This window comes from Orbilia oligospora (genome assembly GCF_000225545.1).
Source record: "Orbilia oligospora ATCC 24927 unplaced genomic scaffold scaffold00097, whole genome shotgun sequence".
NCBI lineage: Eukaryota > Fungi > Ascomycota > Orbiliomycetes > Orbiliales > Orbiliaceae > Orbilia > Orbilia oligospora.
The window spans coordinates 1,155,490-1,175,698 of NW_011645654.1; the positions used below are offsets into that span (position 1 = coordinate 1,155,490).

A 20,209-nucleotide genomic window follows, 5' to 3' on the forward strand; every position below is an offset into this window, starting at 1 on the left:
AGCCATATGCTTCAAATCTTGACCATAAAATCTTGTTCCTCTCAGCCCTCTTCATTTCTCTTTACAACCTCCATCACCTCTCATCTTATCCTCATCACACCCTCCTACCCCTTCTTCCATTGCCTCTCCGTCATTTACCCCGTTATCACCTCTCTTGGTTTCTATAACATTCATCTCTTCCTCCTTTCCTCCTATCATTCATTACCCCCTCTTCTTTTCTCTCCTGTCATTCATCCCCTCCTTTCACACATACCAAGCCACTTAACACGGGACTACAACCCGAAACTTCATTCAAATGGATTACCATGATTACCTCCGATACGAGGAACTCTATCGCGACTTCATCGAAGACGACAGCTTTGACGGAGGCGGCTATATCGAGGGCGAGGCGAGCGAGAGTTCCGAGAGCAATCAAAATGACGTCTTCGAATGCACAATACGTGAAGGTGAAGCTGACTATGGGGAAATTCCCCACAAAGGTGTTTTTGATCCTAGCTGCGATGAAGAGCAAAATGTTTTACGTGCCGCTTTGGCCTCTTACTAGTAAGTTATCCCTTCGCTGGCTTCATGTCGACCAACCATCGCAGCCAGCCTTTCTAACGAGCTTATCTACCAAATGGTAGTTTGTTTCGCCGTGCCGCTCATTGGACTTATACCCATCGTCGTCGACGCAATTTCTACTCGCTTCCAAGCCCTCAGCAGGATGTCTTGAGGTCAATTGGTTTCCTTCAAAAGCTCGAACGTGTTGATGCAGCGATTGACAAGAATGCCGAATTTGCCGAGTGTTTGCTCAAGTCTGGATCATATAGCTTTGGCATTGACCCTCGAGATGCTGAGCAGTGGAAGGAGCTTGCTACTCCTGATGATCTAGATAAAGCGAGGAGCACAATCAAACAATTCGTACGCGATTGGAGCGAAGCCGGGATCCTCGAAAGAGAAATGACCTATGGTCCTATCTTGGAAGCTGTCGATCGTCTCTTCGGTATGGTCTCTCCACGCTGTGATGTCCGAATTCTTGTTCCTGGTGCTGGTCTTGGACGACTAGCTTTCGACTTTGCCTGCAAAGGCTATGCTACAGAAGGGAATGAATTCTCGTTCCATCAGCTCATTGCATCAAACTTTATCCTCAATCAGTAAGTTTAGCTTCCCCCGTTGAGATTTGGAAAATCGCAACAAGGAACGTACTTGCCTCTAACACGAAATTCATGTAATAGTACCTCCACTGCCGAGGAGTTTCAAATCCATCCATTTTGTCATAGCTTTTCGCATCATCGAAGCCATGATTATCATCTGCGACCCGTTCTCGTACCTGATGTCCACCCTGGGACCGAGCTTAACCAGGAGTTGGAATTCACCACGCAGCCCGATACCTTCGGCCATCGACCCGGCGGGCCTCAAACCTTTCGCTACAGGCCAAGCCAATATTTCTCCATGTCTGCTGGCGAGTTTGTTTCAAGCTATAATACTCCAGAAGCTTATGAAACCTTTGACTGTGTTGCGACCTGCTTTTTCATTGACACCGCTCGAAATCTTCTAGATTACATGGGGACAATCCGTAATATCCTCAGGGAAGGAGGGGCCTGGATCAATCACGGTCCTTTGTTGTGGCATTTTGAAGGTAGTGATGCGACTGAGCCGAAGAACCCTGGTGATAAAAAACACAAATATGGAGATCTCAGGGGCTTTGACAAGGTTCAAGCAGATCAGGAGGATGCTGAGAGTAAGGATACTCGTTCAATTAGCGTTCCTAACAGTCGAGTAGAAGCTAATTTTGAGTGTAGTGCCTCAGCTCCCGACTTCCTTAGATGGAACTTTCCAACAGCTGCCATTCGGGAGCAGTCACAGCTCCCGAACCAGGGTCGACCCTGGAGAGTTTCCTGACGCTGTTGAAACCCCCCCTTCTGGCGAGACTGCTCCTGCTGGTGACGAAGGTAGTGTTTCGATCGGCGGTGAGACAGGAAGCTCAACTGGATTCATCGACGGCTCTCGTACCCCACAGACTCCAACCGCCTCATCCAATGCTGGTGCTAGCGTCACCACCTCCGCCTCTAACCTAACGCCTTCAACCCCTGCTAGTGATCGTGGTCGTCAAAACATTGGATCAGCCTCTCATTCCAACCACTCTCGCGCTGAATCTCACAGTCACCAGGGACAACACAGCCACAGCCACCATAGCCATGATGATGAAGAAGCTTGGAACGGCAGTCTCGAATTCACACTAGAGGATGTAATCCGCCTCATCGACTTATATGGATTTGAAATCATCGAGCGTAAGACCACGGAACCCTCCGGATACATTAATGATGTTAAGAGCATGGGCCGTTATATGTATGAGTCGGAGTACTGGGTTGCGGTCAAGAAGCGACAAGTCTCAGAGGTCGTCGATAGAACCTTGAAGAAATTCGATATCAAAGATGAAGTTGAGGATGACAACAATGCTGCAAGTGAAGGGGAGTCTGGTGGGGTTCCAGTCGGGGAGAATCTTGAATTCGAGGACGGGGGACTTGAACAATCTGGGCAACAACATTATGACGAAACCCAGTCAACTGGCGCAAGTTCCGGCTTGAGGTCGGTTTAATTTACATCCTTGGTTTTCACTCCCCTAGTATAATTTTTTTTTTTTTTTTTGGTTGAAGTATCTTCGAATGGTAGTAATCCCTGAAGCCAGTATGTATGCATGCGGGCTACAGCGGACTTACTTCCAACCATCGAAGCTCTCACGAATCCTGTGCCTCTCGAACCCTGTTGTCCCACATATCGATACATCCGGATCAGTATGCATTCTTATTAATGCCCTGTAGAATATTGCATCCATAGAATAGCATAGAAAAATATAGGACAACAATATGGGGCTCTACTCCCTTTCTCCACTTGTGTGTTTCAATTTAATTTCTAAACTGAATTCGAATGTGGATCTGCTGTAAGAAGAGCCTCGAACCACGCCAGATCCGACAAGATGCGTTGTTGCTGTTGTTGATAGTGATACAAAGGCTATAGGAATGTGCCACAATTTGGTACAGCCACCGCCACATTCAAAATGGGGCTGGTCGCGCGGTTCTTAAACAATCAACACATGAGTTTAGTTCATCGTGAATGTCAACTAGGTCGCTCTTCCATCTTCTTTCATCATCATTGCCCGTCGCTAGACATCGCCAGTACCACAACCACATCTCAAAGCAGAATGACAGAGTAAACACTCCAAACTGCCAAGTCTCATATTCACTATCTACTGAGTCTTGCTAATCCGCTTCTTACTTTATAGCCAGCCACCGCGTCAATGGGGCGTCACGCCCGCGATTTCTCATTCTATGCCAACAGATCAAGAAATAAAAGTCAACAATGATCTGATTGAAGAGCTGAAGGCTATGAACAGCTTCGAGAGTGCTGAAGAATCACAAAAACGGTACAGCTGGATTCTTTTCGATATTCGAACAATATTTGCACAGAGCAAGCCAGAATGGCTAACTTGACCCGTTGGATCGCAGTGTCGATGTCTTGAAACGATTACAAAGAATCACGGAAGATTTCGTCAAACAAGTTTATACATCAAAGAACCAGAACGAGCTGGCTACAAATAGCGCTGGAGGAAAGGTGTTTACTTATGGAAGCTACAGACTCGGAGTCGTCGGACCTGGTACTGGCCCCTCCATGGCCCCACTGACCGTTGCCCGAAGTTTCTAACGAATTAATTGTCTTTGTACTGCAGGATCCGATATCGATACCCTCGTCGTTGCCCCGAAACTTGTTACGCGTGAAGATTTCTTCAAATTCTACCCTCCATTACTCAAAGCCTTGAACAAACCCAATGAACCCCAAATCATTGAAGAACTTGCGCCAGTCCCAGACGCGTTTGTCCCGATTATCAAGTTTGTTATGTCGGGAATTTCGATTGATTTGATCTTCTGCAGACTCGGCGTCACCCAGGTTCCAGCGGATATGAGCTTGGAGGATAAGAACTTGCTAAGGGGCTTAGATGAGAAGGAGTTGAGGAGTTTGAACGGAACAAGAGTCACAGATGAAATTTTAACATTGGTCCCTGCACCAGCTGTTTTTAAACATGCTCTTCGAGCTATCAAGATTTGGGCAAAATGCAAGGCTATCTATGGAAACGTCTATGGATTCCCAGGAGGTGTCGCTTGGGCCATGCTTGTAGCCAGAATTTGCCAGCTTTACCCTTCCGCTGTCAGTGCTGTAATTGTCTCTAAGTTCTTTCGAATTTTGGGACAGTGGGCCTGGCCGCAACCGGTTCTTCTGAAGCCGATTGAGGATGGGCCTCTGAATGTCAGAGTCTGGAACCCAAGAGTAGGTTTACCTAAAAGCCTCGTTGTTACGCTTCAAGCTAACGTTGTCTATAGTTGTACCCCAGCGATAAGAATCATCTTATGCCTATCATCACACCAGCCTACCCATCAATGTGCTCAACCCACAACATTACTCCTTCAACGAAAGCCGCTATTCTTGGAGAGATGGCTAAAGCAGCCGATATTGTTGATAGAATCATCACTGGCAAGGGTAACTGGAAACAGCTGTTTGAGCGTCATACCTTCTTCACCAAAGACTACAAATACTATCTCGCTGTCAATGCCAGCGCCAAGGAACAGGAGGCTAGTGTGAAGTGGTCCGGTCTTGTGGAGTCTAAAATTCGACATTTGGTCATGAAACTTGAAATGTGCAATGATGTCATTGCGAGTGCTAGACCGTACGTCAAACCTTTCGAACAGGTTCAGTACTGTAAGAATGACGAAGAGGCACGTAAGATCGCGAATGGTGAACGTGTTGAGAACGATCCTCCAGCTGAAGCTGCTAATGCTGCAACTGGAGAGACGGCAGGTGAGGTTTCAGATCAAGAGAAGAATGGTGTTCCCCTTTGGATTACCACATTCTACATCGGGGTTGAGTTAGTTCCTGGATGGACTGGAGCAGTTAACATCACCTGGCCAGCTCGTGAATTCTATCAAATGTGCCATAGCTGGGAAGGTTATGATGAGGAGACCCATTGTGTGAAGCTTGATCTGAAGAAAAAGTATTACACCTCTACATTTGCGATTATTAACTCAGTGGAATTACAGGTGCTGACACGCGGTTACTCTAGTTTCAATCTCCCAGATGAATGTTTCGATTTCGCGAAAGGTGATATCAAACCAGCTAAGACTGTCGTTAAAAGAAAAGTCATTAGAAAGGTTGCTAGCAGCATTGAAGGCTCCCAGAGCGGGACAAAGAGAACTCATGATGAGGCCACAAACTCCACCGAGGTGCGTTGCTCATTAAGCCATATCCAAGGATGCTTACATCTAGGGACACTTGCCCATCTGGCCTTCCCTACGCTGCCCTCTTAGCTTCACTGGAATAGCCTTTGTATACTGACTCTAGAATTATAGGGCGATGTCAAGCGAACTAAGGTCAATGCACCCGTCCCTGTCCAAGGATAGAATCCTAGGAAGGGATCTAGTGCAAGGCAACAGAGAATTGTTTCTGCGCGTAATTACCGACTCCACTCCGCGTCTGTTTCCTTTTCAATGCTAATCTATCATTTTACTTTGTGTGCTAGCTCAACTTCATATCAACAATATCTCCACAGCTACCACACCGGACAAATCTTTCACATCTCTTCACATTGTTGAGCCTACTTTCCTATTAACTCCACAACTTTCATACTCCTCTGCCACAAACAGCGACATCATTGGGAACAGGATTTTTGCACCACCTACAAAAGCTACCGCTGCAATACCCATTCGACCAGCGGTAAATATCCCAAATGCCGTAGGTCCTGAAACGGACGCCATCGTGATTCAAACAAGTGCTTCCCGTGAAGAATCCAAACAGACAAAGAAACAGACAAGTAACCGCAAAGGAAAAAGACGTACCGGTCAACAATACTGAAGCTTCCTTACTACGAACTCTACCCAACTTCTGCTTCGAAAGAAGTTGGTTGATTCTTTTAGCACCTGGACCTGGGCCTCGACATAGGAATTCAATTCTGCACCGTTCCGTCGACTTCATAACTCCAACTTTTTTTTTTTTTCAACTTTCAAGGAATTTCTACAACAACCTTCTAATTAGCCTGTGGGTGGCTTTTCTTCTAGCTAAATATTTTTGGCGATCCTCTATTCAACCAGAGGCTAATCATTTTATTCCATCTGATGATGAGGGTACCGTCGATATTTCTCGAGAAGTTCCTCAGGAAATTAATACCACACTAACTGGAATAAAATACCCCCCCCCCCAAAAAAAAAATCAAAAAAAAAATAAAAAAGGTACAAAAAAAAGATATGAACAGAGAGTACCCTTATGAGAAAACCAGCAATGCTGCTGACGGAACTGGGGAATGCCGCATGGGTAGAAGGCTTCTTTACACGGTGTGTCCAACCCTTTATCTCTAATTCCTAATATATTGTGTGGCGTCGGCGTTTCTCGTTTCTCGTTTGATCTTCTTTGTCGTCCCGTCGATTGATACTCCATCACCTTTTTGCTACAGCTCTAGAGGCTGGAGAGGTCTGTCCTCGTTGCGATGCCATATTTAGTGTCCCAGATTTTCGCGATATTGGATTTGTTAGATCGGTGTAATTATACTTTACGGCATTATTTCTTTGTTACGTTCCTGCTTGTGTTCTGCTGCAGCTCGTCTTCTTGGTTCGCGCACTCTAGGCTTGTGCATCACTTTTTTTGTTCTTCTTGTATCTACTACGTAGAACTGCCTTAGATAATAGCTGGTAAGCGGCCTATCATACAAACAAAAGCTTTATTCTTTTTAACCACCAACCACACTCCGTTTTCGCTTGGGTCTGTTAATTCTCCACCCAGGTCTGACCCCTGCTTATTCTTGAAATAAGAATAAATTACGGCGAAAAGGGCTCTCGACGTTCCGTTTTTACTCTGATCTAAAGAATCCAACAGCTCTTATAACTCTCGTTCTAAGCATCGCGGATATCATTCTTTCAAAGATTCGAAATTAAACCATAGCTATAGTGCTAATATATACTTTCATGATCTTAGTTAAGCCTAGTTTAGAATGTGTTATGAACGTGTTGAACCGCTTCGAAGCTCGAAAGCCTCGGAAACCAGCAAAAGTGTAGAACTTTCAGTGCGAACATAAGTAAAGCTGAGATTCCTACGGTCCTAAAATTGCTCCTGTGTAACCGAGGGAAAGTTGGGTGAGGAGAAGTAAAATTTTTTAGTGCAAAGGTTTCGACTTTCAAGTTCTAGATCTCGTTCGAGATCTCGTTCATCGTATTGCGGCTGAACATGCAGTTGGAATCCGCCACCAAATTGCCAAATTCCCATACAAATAAGCTCATGGGATTTCTCGGCATTCTGTCTGTGGACTCTCGGCGCGTCTGCTTGATCCTTCAGTTTTTGAGATCAGGTTGTCCAGCGCAGAGGTTAAAAAGACCATGGATTCTTTCAATTTTGATACCGGTAACATTGGTAACCTTTGTTTTGTGCAACCTTGGGTCTATCAAGTAATACCATAGCCATAATAAATATTTACCGGCCACCTAGCGACTTGGACGACTAGACTACGAAACGGACGACAATGAGGTTCTTTAGCATTGGACCGGCTTTCATAGCCTGCATTCTCGCTATTGGAATTTCACCAATCAGCGCTGAACCCGCTTCGTGTTTGGCTTCATCTGTTACGTCGTGTACAGATGCTATCAAGTCGACAAAGACAAGAACATTATCATTGACAAGTTGGTGTTCTTCGGTTTTGGGATGTGTACAAAGCACGACTACTTTAACTGGGGATCCGGTGACAATAACTTCCACAAAGGTTGTGTGGGAGAGTTTCTCGTATGAAGTTCTTATAGGTACCCCTTAAGCCCAAGTTTAGTTCTCTATTCTAGTATATTAATTCTAAAAAATTGGGAATGATGTAGGCATCTGAGGATTGGGTGACTTCAAGCTATACACATACCGTACGTATGAGTTCCTTGACCGCTGGCTCAAAGATTCATATTATTGTGGCTTGTCTAACGAATGTATAGGAAACCGAATATAGTGCTGTCGAGACGACTACCTTAACGCCAACCTGGACAGTTGAGCGCTTTGTAGTAACGACAGTTAAACCTCGTGCTCGTCGTTGGGAAGAAGCCGGCCATGCCAAAGACATTCTCAAACGACAGAAAACAACATCAATCTGCCCGTCGGCCATTGAGACGCAAGCATGTTCGTGCATCCTGACAGGTTGCGCACCGCCTGTAACGAAGGATGCTAGGAGTACGATCAAAGAAAAGGTCACGGAGACTAGTTACTCTGTAAGATTTATATCTATTGGTAATAAATATTAAGGATTGAATTACTCATTGAATGCTCTGACACTAGGCTATCGAAATTCCGATCACCTACACCAATGTCGAATGGACTGGTACATCCACAACTGAAATTGAGGAATACACCGAAACAGCTACGGTTGGTGTACTCTCGACGCACACGACAACTATAAAATGCACACCTTCTTCCACAAACCCATCGTTTTACCTCCAAGCCACTGATGCACCCGCTATCAACGGACAATATTGGTGGGCCGCACCGACAAACCCGCGACTCTTAAGCTTCTCGGTTGAGGTTGCATTCAACCCAAACATCGCAGAGGCTACCGTATTCTCCTTAGATTCCGCCAACCGGTTGATCACTAGACACAAAGGTGGAACTTTATACGTCAATGTCGATCCTTATGCTAGTTTCTCAATCGTGCATCATCTTACGAGGGAAAACATGCGGTTGCGCAAGTACAATTATTTGAGGTGTGAAATCAAGCCGCCTAGTGGTAGATACCCTGGTGGTTATGGGGAGTTGTATTGTTTGGCAGATGGACCGTTTAATCGAAAAGTGTTCAATTGGTGTCCGATATATCTGGAGTGGTTTAATGCTCCTCTGGTGCTTTCGAATCGCTGGAGTGATAGGACTCCGCCGTGTGCTCCGATTGTGTTTTTGGTAAAGCCGGTTTGTGAAGATGTTTAAGGGGTTTATTTGGCGTTGTGGATGATTTTGCTATGTGTATGATGCATCAATGTAGGCGGGTTTAATGAGCTACTCTGTTATTTAAATCCGGTGATGATACTTTTTTGAGATATAATTTTGCGAACTGGGATGGTTATAACTAAAGATTTTCACGTAGGATATATACGTCGTCTAGCTTATGATATCCGATATAATTGATACGCAGAGACTCGTGAAACCGAATATTCATAGTGAACATCGAACTAGTATAAATTTAGAGAGCTTCAACGTCATGGACGACGTAAGGATCGAATACGAATCTAAAACTAGTATTTGGCCCAAGTTGATAATCTGGCCATATATGTGCAAGCAACAGTTTGACATTAGAGGAGGTTGGTGGAATACCCTCAGGTATAGATAATTCAGGGCTATCATCCTTGTTATCCCGTAACCACTCCTCTATATCTCGAGGCGGGGCAGCTCTCGCATTAGCGAGAAGGTCTTGGATTCCCAAATTTGGGATTACCCGGGGTCTAGCGTTAACAATTGGGGCCTCATTCTGTGGGAATGGAATAAGAGCTTGGTTTTCCCGTCGTTGTGCCGCCTGTGGAAATTGAATAACCTCACTTCCATCCTCGCTCGGAGTTTCCATTGGATCCCAATATAGCGGATCTCCCGGCGCGAAGCCCTCACCGCCTCCAAACCCAGCTTCAAAGTCGGATTCCAGCCGTCTAAATACCGGCGGATTTTGTTGGTTGGGGTTGCCAAATCTATTTTCCCAATCTGCTACTAGGGGGCTTTGTGAATCTGGAGTGAGTGGTTCAAGGTTTTCTAGGACAGGCCTCCGGTTCGGATTGGCATTTGGGTGAGGGGAATCAAAATTCGGACCCGGGAAGGTTTGTGGCTGTGGCTGATTTGCAATATTTGTCGCGGGCAGTCCGCCGACGAACCCTTCGCTGTTTTCCTCTTCAAGGTCATCTGACCCCGGAGGGGCTTGTCGTTTTCTTAGTTTTTTGAAACCTGCTTCTTCACGAGGTATCCACTGAAAGTCGTTGTCGTCATCATCCTGTGCCAACGGTTGTTCTTCTTCGATAACATCATTTTGATAATGCACATTTTCTTCTTCCATCTCATCTCTATTATATTCAGTTTCCGTGTTCTCTGGATTGTTGTTATAATGCACCCAAAAGTTTTGGCCTTGTTCATGTGGACTTGGATGCTGTTCTTCAGGTCCGGTCTCTCCAGCTCCCCAACCTCCCTCCAATTCGAGAAACATCTCTAGTGGTTCATCGTCTTCGCAATCCTGCACTCGGTGAATTTCAAGGCGATTTAGACGATCCGGTAGTTCAGCTATTTGTAAGAATTGGTATATTAGTCTCTGTCCCCATACTATCTACTTGAACCGTTCCCAAGAGTTGCCAACTTCAACCCCTCGTAACCGCTTAAACCATCCAAATTAATGAATCTATACATACGGTTTATATGTCTTTTATCGAACCCTATCGCACTCAAAAAAGCGCCGGGGGGAACAACATTATTTGAGCAATCATAAGCATCTCCGGGTCGTCCGGTGAGAAATGAACGGTCTTTGGGATCTGGGGATTCTTCCTCGTCAATTCGGTCGTACCAAACTACGGGGCTCAAAAGTGTTTTCTGCCATTCATTGGTCGAGCTGTCAAAATTACCGAGCCTAATGCTCACGGCTTCCAATCGTCTAGCATTCGCTTGGGATAGTAGAAGGAGAATTGGGATGCTAAGAAGTATGTGTTGTTGCATGTTGTATTTTAAGGGGGGTATGGGATGGTTAGCTTAGTTGATAGCGCACGTGTTCGAAGGTATTGTTTTAGAAGTTATCGGATTCTAGAAAAATTGAAACGATGATCCCATAACCCCGTGAATAATACCATGAACAGGAGAGCCACACGCGAAGATGCATTTCCATGTGGTCGTTCGACATTAACCAGAGACGTGAGCTATTTCTGCTAATTAACTCTTACCTGCGCCTCCATTTCCTGTGCACATGTGTGCAGATGTGGGAACTCTCTCGCGAAATGCGTATGAATGAAAGTATTGCCCACGCCTGTGCTATCATATATTCTAGCGTGGTATTCAGTACGAGATCTAGACTAGTACTGCCTAGGATTTCGACAATTCAAGGGAAACTTCTAACAAGAATACGGTTATGCACTTTAGAGGATTGGCCCTGGGATGGCGAAATTCAAGTTTTGCATTTCAGCCTTCGTTTGGCTGAGTGTGATATACTCCACTCTTATCGACGCTCGCTGGGTTATAGTTGAAGAATGGGGGAAAGTACTCCGGCATAGAACCAATCTGACGACTGGAGAGGTAGAAGCATATCACGAGACCATCAACTCGGCTATAAAGGTTTGGGATACTGATAAGGCGTGGACGGATGAACTTTGCATCAGCGATGTTATTATAGAGGACCATGCATTTGTGAGGAACATTGAGTATTATATCGGGAATCCGAGTCGTAAGTTGAGCCTTCCGTTCTTCCTGAAATTTTAAACTGATAATCTTATTATTTTTTTTTATCTATAATAATAACATGTCAATTAAATCATTTTCGGCCGTTTCCACTCGTATTCGGCTTGACTTGACTTTATATACTTTGAAACATGGAATGCTAATATCAAGACACTTTTGCTCAGCATTATTCCCTTACGTACTGTTTGCACTCGAACTACATGACAACAATGACTGCACAGATAAGAATTCGGTTACCGTGGTCTTCCCAACAGAGCGAGGGGCGAAGCCAGAATTATTCGGACCTATACAGTATGAAGATGAGGCGGAAGGGGAGGAAGATGTCATTGTTGAAGGAGGCGATGATCCTCAAAGTTTCAGATGGGACCCAGCCAAACTCCAAGAGTTATTAAACGCCCCCACAGTAGTCGAGAATGGATTCGAACAAAACCCTGAAGATTTCGACAGTGATGAAGTTGAATCTATGACGGGCGAAGTTGACCATGGAATATGGAATTCTGAAGCAGATCTTGAAATTCCCCTAGGAACTACTCAACAGCAAGGGCCATATAATCCAACGGTAATTGCTGAGGAGGAATATCAAGATCTTGATGCCGAGTCTGATCAAGGTGGCATGGGTCAAACCAATCTACAAAAACAAAGCCCATTACCTCCCAAGTCAGAACCAAGCGAAGAGCTCGAAGATTCTGAAGGCCTGCTAAGCTTTAGTCTTCCAGGCCAAGGGTTTATGGATGTTGGTACCCCTACAAACCCTACAAATAAGAACGGATTGGGCCAATTACCAATGCCAAACTTTCACACGAATCCTCACCCTCAAGAACAAGATACTTTCTCAGATATTTCCGCGGTTGGTCAAGGGAATTTTGAGTTCGGTGGGACGCTACTAGACCAGTTAGCCAGCCCCGAGTCCAATTTTTTAGCTACGCAGGATGTTGTCGATCTAGAGCCATTAGTTATGGAGTCTCGTGATGTCCCCTTCGAAGACGAGGATGGGCATCCGACTTTTAAGATTGATATTTATCAACGTGGACTTAGGTTTAAGAAGTTTACGAGTATAAAGCTTATTACCAATTGGAATCAGTGGTATAGAATTCCAGCAGGTGGAATTCAAACACGAACATAATGGTCTTGAGACTACATGGCTTGCTAGGGTCTAAAATTTAACCGTTTATCGATATCATATATCGATCATTCAATTGTGTATTAGTTTCTTCCTTCCTATCCAACATACTATAATTTTAGATCTGAAGAGTTTACCAAGAAGATTAATTATGCGTTTTTAGTCAATTAAGATGTATTCTGATTATGATTTAAGTAGAAAATAGGTATCATGAGACCAAAATATATACAGAACCGTATTTGTCTTGAGTTTGAGGTAATTTGCTATGTTTTTTGGGAAGCTAGTCCAGCCTTTCATATTATGATATCGATTGACTAAAATTTAAAACTGGGCTGCAATTTTGAACACTACGTCAAGCATACCGATATCCCCCTCGCCCCCCAAGATGTGGAGAAAAACGGTAACACCATTCTGCTGGATAGTGCAGACCTTCGTACTTATTGTATTGTTTAATCTACAACTCGCTCGAGGCCGTGTCGTGGAAGTTGCCCAGGTAGTTTGGGAGGAATCACAGGGTTCAAATGCGATATTACCAAGTTGGATTGGCTACGACACCTGGACTGATAGGGATACAATCTGGCAGTATGGAAACGATGGTTCATGTACTGGGTTTCTTGTGAATGAACCTGGTGCAGTTATTGACACCGTCAGCTTTTCTTTTAAGAATCCTAGTTGTAAGTTCGCCTGAGCTTCTTTATACCAGCATATATCTGCACTAAAGTTCAACCGACAACTAATTCACTGGACCTGTTATACATATACATATAGTTAGATTCCCTTGGTACTTAGACCATATCGAAATACACCGTACAAAGTGGTGCGAAGATCCAAACCCTCTAAAAATACCACTTGAAAGCGAGGCGAGTTTTCTCGATCTGAACCCTGGGTTTGCATCGGAAATATCATTGCCTGAGCATGAGAGTTCGGTTGTCACACAATCTCAAACAGAAATATCTACTTCGAAACAAAACTCACCTGGAGAAGATTTAGTTGAAAATATGAGCGGGATATTTTCAACTTTCAATGGTAACGGCGCCCATAGTGCCTTGGATAACGAAGCTGCCTTATCACGTGCACAGATAAAGGAGGTACAGGATGGAAGTGAAAGCGACTTAGCTAGCAGAACTTCATTATCAGATTACTATTCTGCCCCAGGACGACTAGAAACACCGACTTCTGATTTGGAGGATGATATCTTGACATGGAAACTCTGGCCGACGTTGAACATCCCCGCGCCTGTAAGTGTGCGATTTGTGACGAATTATCACAAAAAGCGTGTTCTACCGATAGAGATTTAATATAAATTTTGTCTACTGAAAATGGTGCTATTTATATCATGTCGAGTACTAATCTGTAAATGAGACCAAGTGCCTATAATAGCACTCACCGCGGTTAAATATTGCATATCGCTGAATATAATTGGATTCACAAGAGGGTATTTTGCATTAAATCATTTCGAAATTACATAATTATATGCACAATTGTACAAGACAATAAAGATGTGAAATTCAATGCGACAAAATGTGTAAACTTAGAAGCTATACGGGCTCCTAAGTGTATTTGATGCATAATGATGAAGAATTTCTGGTGCAGATGTTCGGAAACCCAACATTGCCATATACCAGTCGCCAGTCTATAGACCTAACGAGAAGTCTCTGCAAATCTGAGGACCTAGGCACTCTTCTCATCGACCGCAACAGCGTTTTTCCCAGCCCCCACAACGCCCTTTCCGTTGTCAGCTTCGAGATCAGAGTCTGATTGTGCGGATGCACTGAACTCCTTTTGTTCTCGGAAGTACATGAAGAGGAAGTAGGCAATGACGACTATCCAGTAAACGTTATAGGAAATGACGGAGCCATATGTTGCAGAGTTTTGCCAACCGAAGACTATGAGGGGAAATCAAGTACGTTAGAATATTGAAATTGGACTGCATCGGCATGTATCGCGGCTAAGAGCCCCATGGTAAGACTTACGGGCATTGAAGATACCCCAACCGCCACCTCCATTATATCCGGGCGAGCAGCAATTGACGTGCCAAACGCTCTGCCTGATATCATAAGAGCCTGGTCCAGATCCCGTTTCTGCGACATCACCACCGACAAGTTTTCCATATTCGTACATCTCTAGTGTCCATACACCTCGAGAGAAGAGACCGGCGGCGACGAGGTACAAGAAACATGTCGATATGATGAGGAAAATTTGGAGGTGGAACATGTTACCGCCCCTGATAGTCAAGCAGATTAGCATATACATAACAAATTTACCCAAGGACAATCATTTACTTACTTATACATGATGAAACCGATAACGAGACCAGCGAGGATACCTGTAATAACGGGAATGGGAAAGGAGCTTGCGGGGAACGAGAGACCAACGCCTCCAACAAAGATGACAGCCTCAAGTCCCTCACGAAGGATGGTAATGAAAGGCAGGATGAAGAGCGCATATTTTTCAAGTTTTTGTCCGACAGTGGTTTCTTTTCTGGGAGCTTGTAGAGCCTTTGTAATCTTCTCTTGCCATTTCTTTTGAAGTTTCGAAACTCTCAGAATGGCCGCGCCCATTACCTACCAACAAGAAAACCGTAGTCATTAATATCAATCCCTCCTCAATTTCTCAATTCAACCTGGGGGAATATTGTAAGTCTTACAGTAATGATTACACTGGCGATCAAGCAGAATATGCCTTCCCATAAGTTTTCGGATTTTGCCCATGCATCGACACCCAGCCTGTAGAAGGCACCGATCATGCCACCCCCAATGGCGAGTACACAAATGAAACCTACTATTAGACCCAGCCAGACATGTCTACGCAAGCGCACATATGCCGCCCGATCACTTTCAGGTGTATCAAATGTCTTCTTCAGGAAGGATAAGAGGATGGCTGCGATAATTGCGGTCTCAAGGGACTCGCGAAAGACGATAAAGAACACTAAAACAGCCCGTAAGAGCAATTAGCACTCTTATTTTGCGTGCTTTCTAGCAAAGTAGGTAGCAGCGCACGAGTTTGAGTCGCACTGCATTTTTTGGAAATTTTGATTTGTGTTATGCGTGTCAATTACATACCTGGAACTGCGAAGACGTTCACCATCTTGGGCGCAATTGTCTCTATAGATAACTCTTAGATCCGAAAGATAAACCGCCAGAAACGGATCAGATAAAAGAGGCGAAAGATAATGATTGATCTTTAAGAGAAGAATGGAAAGAGGGAAAGAGAGACGTGCTCTTCAAATCATATCAGATTGTGAGAACTGAAAAAAAAAAGAAGCTGGCTTGTGCCCGTGGCACCAAATCCACTGGCAACCGCGGAATCGTTTTCAAAATGAAGCTAGCACACGAATGCAAGGAGTTCCTGCAACCCCAGCCTAGCAGGTGATCGATGCGCTGCACAATTGACGAGTATCGAATACTGGCTGCCGCCGCCTCGTACTAACATTGACTTTAACGGTTTTCTCCGGGTCCACACTCTTTCATTCCGCCACCGAACATGGGTCGAATGAATCAAGAACCGATCGCCCGCCTACGCATATGCATGAAGTGGACGGTGACTTATCTAAACAGGCAGAAATGAAACGAGAAGGAAACATGCCGAAGATCTAAAAGAGGGGAAAGAAAAATCTACATCTTAGGTACCCTACTCTTTGAGACTAAAACCGGCATTTCTGAACCGACTATCAGGCAAGGAATTTTCAAGACATCCTGCAAGCTTTCGCTTCAGCAATAGTGACTGCGTGGGAGGATGTCGCACACGATTGCATAGAGGGCGTCCCGGGCCCACATTGGGTTCCAATCCCTGTCTATCGGGGTCGCACCACTTCAGGCTTGGCAGTACGGATCAGATAACTTTACTTGGTACGGGTAGATGATCAAGGGTTCAGAACCAGTCCTCCAGCATAGCAAAGGCTTAACACTTCGACAACAATGGAATGAAAATGTCAATCACACCGGAAGGACATAAAATCTTGAGGCGGAATGGAACTCAAGACGCATGTTGATTTTGAAGTATTCCGCTGGTATTGCGATCCATCGGAACGGAGACACGAAGGCTCACATAAAATCACTCGCCTGAGCACACGGTGTTTCCCGCAGATGCGGGACAAATCGCGGGTTAACCAAAAACAGTACCGTTTCACTCCAGCTTCGATGCCGGCCGAAATCGGCCAAGAAAATTCAGGTTTTTTGTGACCAAAATTCTGGACTGCACGAAATGCAAAATTGGAACTCAAAATAGGTGTATGCCATCATGGCAGGAGGAAATGTACAAAATTGTCAGCCTACGATCAGATCAGACTTTGGCCCTGGAGCTCCAATCCCATCATTTCGCTATCGTAGCCCCACTCGTGGATCAGCCCACCCTGTTAGCGCACAGGGTTCTAAAGCGCGATTCGCTGGAGCGTGGGATGCATACTCGTTACATAAGTCAGCCCTCAATCGAGAATAGGAAACAGTTAACAGAACAGCGCCATTAGTCTTTCTTAAGCTAAGTTCTGGAATTTTTTTAGTCGTAGGTTCTCGGGGAGTAACATGGCGCCCGCCCTAAAAGAAAAATTTTCATGAGCCTCGAACCACCTTTAGCGAGAACTTTGGGAATCTCTTCTTGGATCATACCACCGGACGGCCCTTCAGATCGTGATGCATTATCTGATGGCAAACTTATTTCGACGACAATCTGATGCATCCGATAAGATTCGTAACAAAGAGCTGTTGAAAATACCACGAAGCAACGCAAGTTGTCGATATACCGATTTAAATAATTTATACGGTGAAGAGGGACGTTTTAAATTTCCTCCGAAGACGTGGATCATAGCCTAGGGCAAGGGACTTGTCATCGATCAAGCCTTTCTAGTCCGCATTGGCAATGACTTGGGCAGCTGCAAGAACCCCACCCCTCCAAGACTTTTACAATCCCTTGCTTTGGGACCCAAGACTCGGACGAAAGCTTGAAAGTGGCGGTTTCTAACGTTGAGGGAAAAATGGAACTAAATGCATGAATTGAATTGATTACTAGGGCGGAAAACATTTCCTTGCCTTTCTGCTTACACAGGAAACTTGTTTCCAGACCACCTTCCTTGCCAATCGAAAGTCAAAATCCTTTTGAGATGCCGAAGGTGGTATCGTTTGATCAGTTGATTATCTGATCCGCCGTCTCAAAGGCTAGAAAACTTTCTTTTTTTTAGAAAACTGTCGGCCCCACCACCTATCACATTCTGCAAATTGTATTCACGAGACGGCGCTCCGACGTTGCCTCAAGCTGCAGAAGCATGTACATATGTCGGGGCTGGGAAGTGGATCCCTGTAGACTTTCCTACCGCTGCATGAAATCGCTAAAGCTCGAGTTCGAGCGACCATTGAGGAAAAAATTCACGAGTGGGATGTCATCGACCCATGGCCAACATAGGCCAGGTCGCGAGCTAAAGTCGGCGGATTGATCCGATACTTCAAATTCCTCTTGGGGAGTGACTTCTTCCCATGAAACAATAATAATCTTATCAGATCATTCAGCTGCTCTTCAGCTATCTTTCCTTCCTTCCATACTATCACCAACATCCTCTGTAATTATCGTGTGCTTGAGGCAACTTTTCCAACGCAACGCGTTAACGTCTCAGGATGAAGTCGTTCGTGGCGGCTTCTTTGCTCTCTCTTCTTCCCTCAGTATTCTCAAAAACTGTTACATATGATTTTAATGTAACATATACAACAGCAAATCCAGACGGCCAATTCGAGCGTCGTGTAATTGGTATCAATGGAAAATGGCCAATTCCTACAATCGAAATTGAGAAAGGCGATAGATTAGTCGTCAATCTCGTCAACGGCTTGCCAGATGTCGAAACAAGTCTTCATTGGCACGGTCTGTTCCAGAATGGAACAAACGCTATGGATGGGCCTGGGAAAGTTACGCAGTGCGCACTTGCTCCTGGCCAGAAAATGACCTATAACTTCACAGTAAGTTCAGCAACGTTATTTGGCAAACCCGGAAATGCTCCCGCATATCTGGGTCCACGGATATATATAGGCTTCGGTCGCGAAATAGAAGAATTTCCTGACTTGGCTTTCTTAGATCAACCAACCAGGAACATACTGGTACCACTCACACATTAAAGGTCAATATCCTGATGGTATCCGCGCGCCATTGATAGTGCGAGATCCAAAGGGCCCATACGCCAAAAAGTACGACGAAGAAGTTGTGATTTCACTCAGCGACTGGTACCATGATGAGAACCCTCCACTTTTGGCAAAGTTTTTGTCTGTCGGAAACCCAACAGGTGCAGAGCCAGTCCCTAACTCTGCTCTCATGAATGAAACACAAGGAATGCCATTCCATGTTAAACCTGGAAGGACTTATATGGTTCGTTTGGTAAACATGGCTGCATTTGCAGCACAGTACTTCTGGATTGAAGGCCATACCATGAGAATTATTGAGGTCGATGGTGAATACACTGAGGAGGCGGAAGCGGAAATGATTTATCTCACTGCGGCGCAGAGACTTTCTTTCCTTTTGACTACTAAGAACGAAACCACCAAGAACTATGCCATTGTCGGAAGTATGGACGAGGTTAGTATCAATAGCGCTAGTAAACCCTACATGAAACTTGAAATGTTAATATATTTCCTAGGATCTCTTTGACCAAATTCCTGACGGACTAAACTCCAACGTTACTGGTCACCTCATCTACAGCGCTGCAAGACCACTCCCAGAACCTGCGTTCGTCGATGCATTCGAGCCATTTGATGATTTCACCTTGGTCCCTTTTGATGGTGAGGATCTTTGGGAAGAGCCCACATACACATTTGCCCTTGAGGTTATGATGGATAACCTTGGAGACGGTGCAAACTACGCATTCTTCAATGGTATCACTTATGTTCCCCCTAAAGTTCCCACCCTTTACACTGCTCTCAACGCTGGAAATCTCAGCTTGACGCCAGAAATCTACGGCCGCGATACAAACCCCATCGTCTTCAAGCATCACGATGTCGTTGAATTGATTATCAACAACAACGACCCTGGAAAGCATCCATTCCATCTTCACGGCCATACTTTCCAGCTCGCCTATCGTAGCGATGTTGATGCTGGCTTCTTCAATGCTTCTGATGAGTCCATCGAATTCGCCAAAAAGCCAATGCGAAGAGATACAGTCTTGGTAAATCCGGGCGGCAACGTTGTTCTGCGCTTCCGCGCTGATAACCCCGGTGTTTGGCTTTTCCATTGTCATATTGAGTGGCATATTGAGTCCGGTCTCATTGCCACATTTATCGAGGCTCCAGATGTTTTGCAAAAGACTCAAACCATCCCGGAAGATCACCTGGCTATTTGTAAAGCACAGAACCTCCCAGTAGTCGGAAATGCTGCTGCGAACGCCGAAGACTACTTGGATCTCACTGGACAAAATTTGAGCCCAGCTCCACTGCCAGCAGGGTAAGCACTCTCCTTGAAATTTTATTAAATTTGAGAGCTTCGCTAACAAAGATGTATAGATTCACCGCTCGTGGTATTGTTGCCTTGGTTTTCAGCGTTATTGCCGCCTTCATTGGTATCGCAGTCATCACATTGTATGGAAGCCAAGAACTGAAACAGAAGAAGGCTTGATTTTTTGTCGATTTCTGGTTGCTGCTTGCCACGCGCAACATTCTTTTGATTTTTCGTTTT

At 44.8% G+C, this 20,209-nt stretch overlaps 7 protein-coding genes across 7 annotated transcripts; 5 read left to right on the plus strand and 2 right to left on the minus strand.

Annotated features, from left to right (window-relative positions):
- Nucleotides 1–295: 295 nt before the first annotated feature.
- On the plus strand, nt 296–5,429 carry AOL_s00097g341 (uncharacterized protein; the record flags this gene model as incomplete). Its single annotated transcript, XM_011126174.1, has 9 exons — nt 296–543; nt 624–1,133; nt 1,215–1,720; nt 1,782–2,568; nt 3,263–3,403; nt 3,486–3,634; nt 3,707–4,302; nt 4,356–5,252; nt 5,379–5,429. The coding sequence occupies 9 exons, from the start codon at nt 296–298 to the stop codon at nt 5,427–5,429; spliced, it is 3,885 nt and encodes a 1,294-aa protein (XP_011124476.1).
- A 2,105-nt stretch (nt 5,430–7,534) lies between these two features.
- Nucleotides 7,535–8,961, plus strand: AOL_s00097g342 (uncharacterized protein; the record flags this gene model as incomplete). Its single annotated transcript, XM_011126175.1, has 5 exons — nt 7,535–7,617; nt 7,650–7,791; nt 7,878–7,916; nt 7,986–8,255; nt 8,323–8,961. The coding sequence occupies 5 exons, from the start codon at nt 7,535–7,537 to the stop codon at nt 8,959–8,961; spliced, it is 1,173 nt and encodes a 390-aa protein (XP_011124477.1).
- A 253-nt stretch (nt 8,962–9,214) lies between these two features.
- AOL_s00097g343 (uncharacterized protein) lies at nt 9,215–10,716 on the minus strand (the record flags this gene model as incomplete). Its single annotated transcript, XM_011126176.1, has 2 exons — nt 9,215–10,290; nt 10,416–10,716. The coding sequence occupies 2 exons, from the start codon at nt 10,714–10,716 to the stop codon at nt 9,215–9,217; spliced, it is 1,377 nt and encodes a 458-aa protein (XP_011124478.1).
- Nucleotides 10,717–11,148: 432 nt separating this feature from the next.
- Nucleotides 11,149–12,571, plus strand: AOL_s00097g344 (uncharacterized protein; the record flags this gene model as incomplete). The annotated part of the gene is made up of 2 exons (XM_011126177.1): nt 11,149–11,434; nt 11,613–12,571. The coding sequence occupies 2 exons, from the start codon at nt 11,149–11,151 to the stop codon at nt 12,569–12,571; spliced, it is 1,245 nt and encodes a 414-aa protein (XP_011124479.1).
- A 382-nt stretch (nt 12,572–12,953) lies between these two features.
- Nucleotides 12,954–13,866, plus strand: AOL_s00097g345 (uncharacterized protein; the record flags this gene model as incomplete). Its single annotated transcript, XM_011126178.1, has 2 exons — nt 12,954–13,242; nt 13,337–13,866. The coding sequence occupies 2 exons, from the start codon at nt 12,954–12,956 to the stop codon at nt 13,864–13,866; spliced, it is 819 nt and encodes a 272-aa protein (XP_011124480.1).
- A 373-nt stretch (nt 13,867–14,239) lies between these two features.
- On the minus strand, nt 14,240–15,655 carry AOL_s00097g346 (uncharacterized protein; the record flags this gene model as incomplete). The annotated part of the gene is made up of 5 exons (XM_011126179.1): nt 14,240–14,454; nt 14,542–14,792; nt 14,855–15,132; nt 15,216–15,496; nt 15,631–15,655. 5 exons carry the CDS (start codon nt 15,653–15,655, stop codon nt 14,240–14,242), a joined length of 1,050 nt encoding a protein of 349 aa, XP_011124481.1.
- A 2,516-nt stretch (nt 15,656–18,171) lies between these two features.
- On the plus strand, nt 18,172–20,149 carry AOL_s00097g347 (uncharacterized protein; the record flags this gene model as incomplete). Its single annotated transcript, XM_011126180.1, has 4 exons — nt 18,172–18,507; nt 18,623–19,117; nt 19,179–19,978; nt 20,038–20,149. 4 exons carry the CDS (start codon nt 18,172–18,174, stop codon nt 20,147–20,149), a joined length of 1,743 nt encoding a protein of 580 aa, XP_011124482.1.
- Between the last annotated feature and the right edge of the window lie 60 nt (nt 20,150–20,209).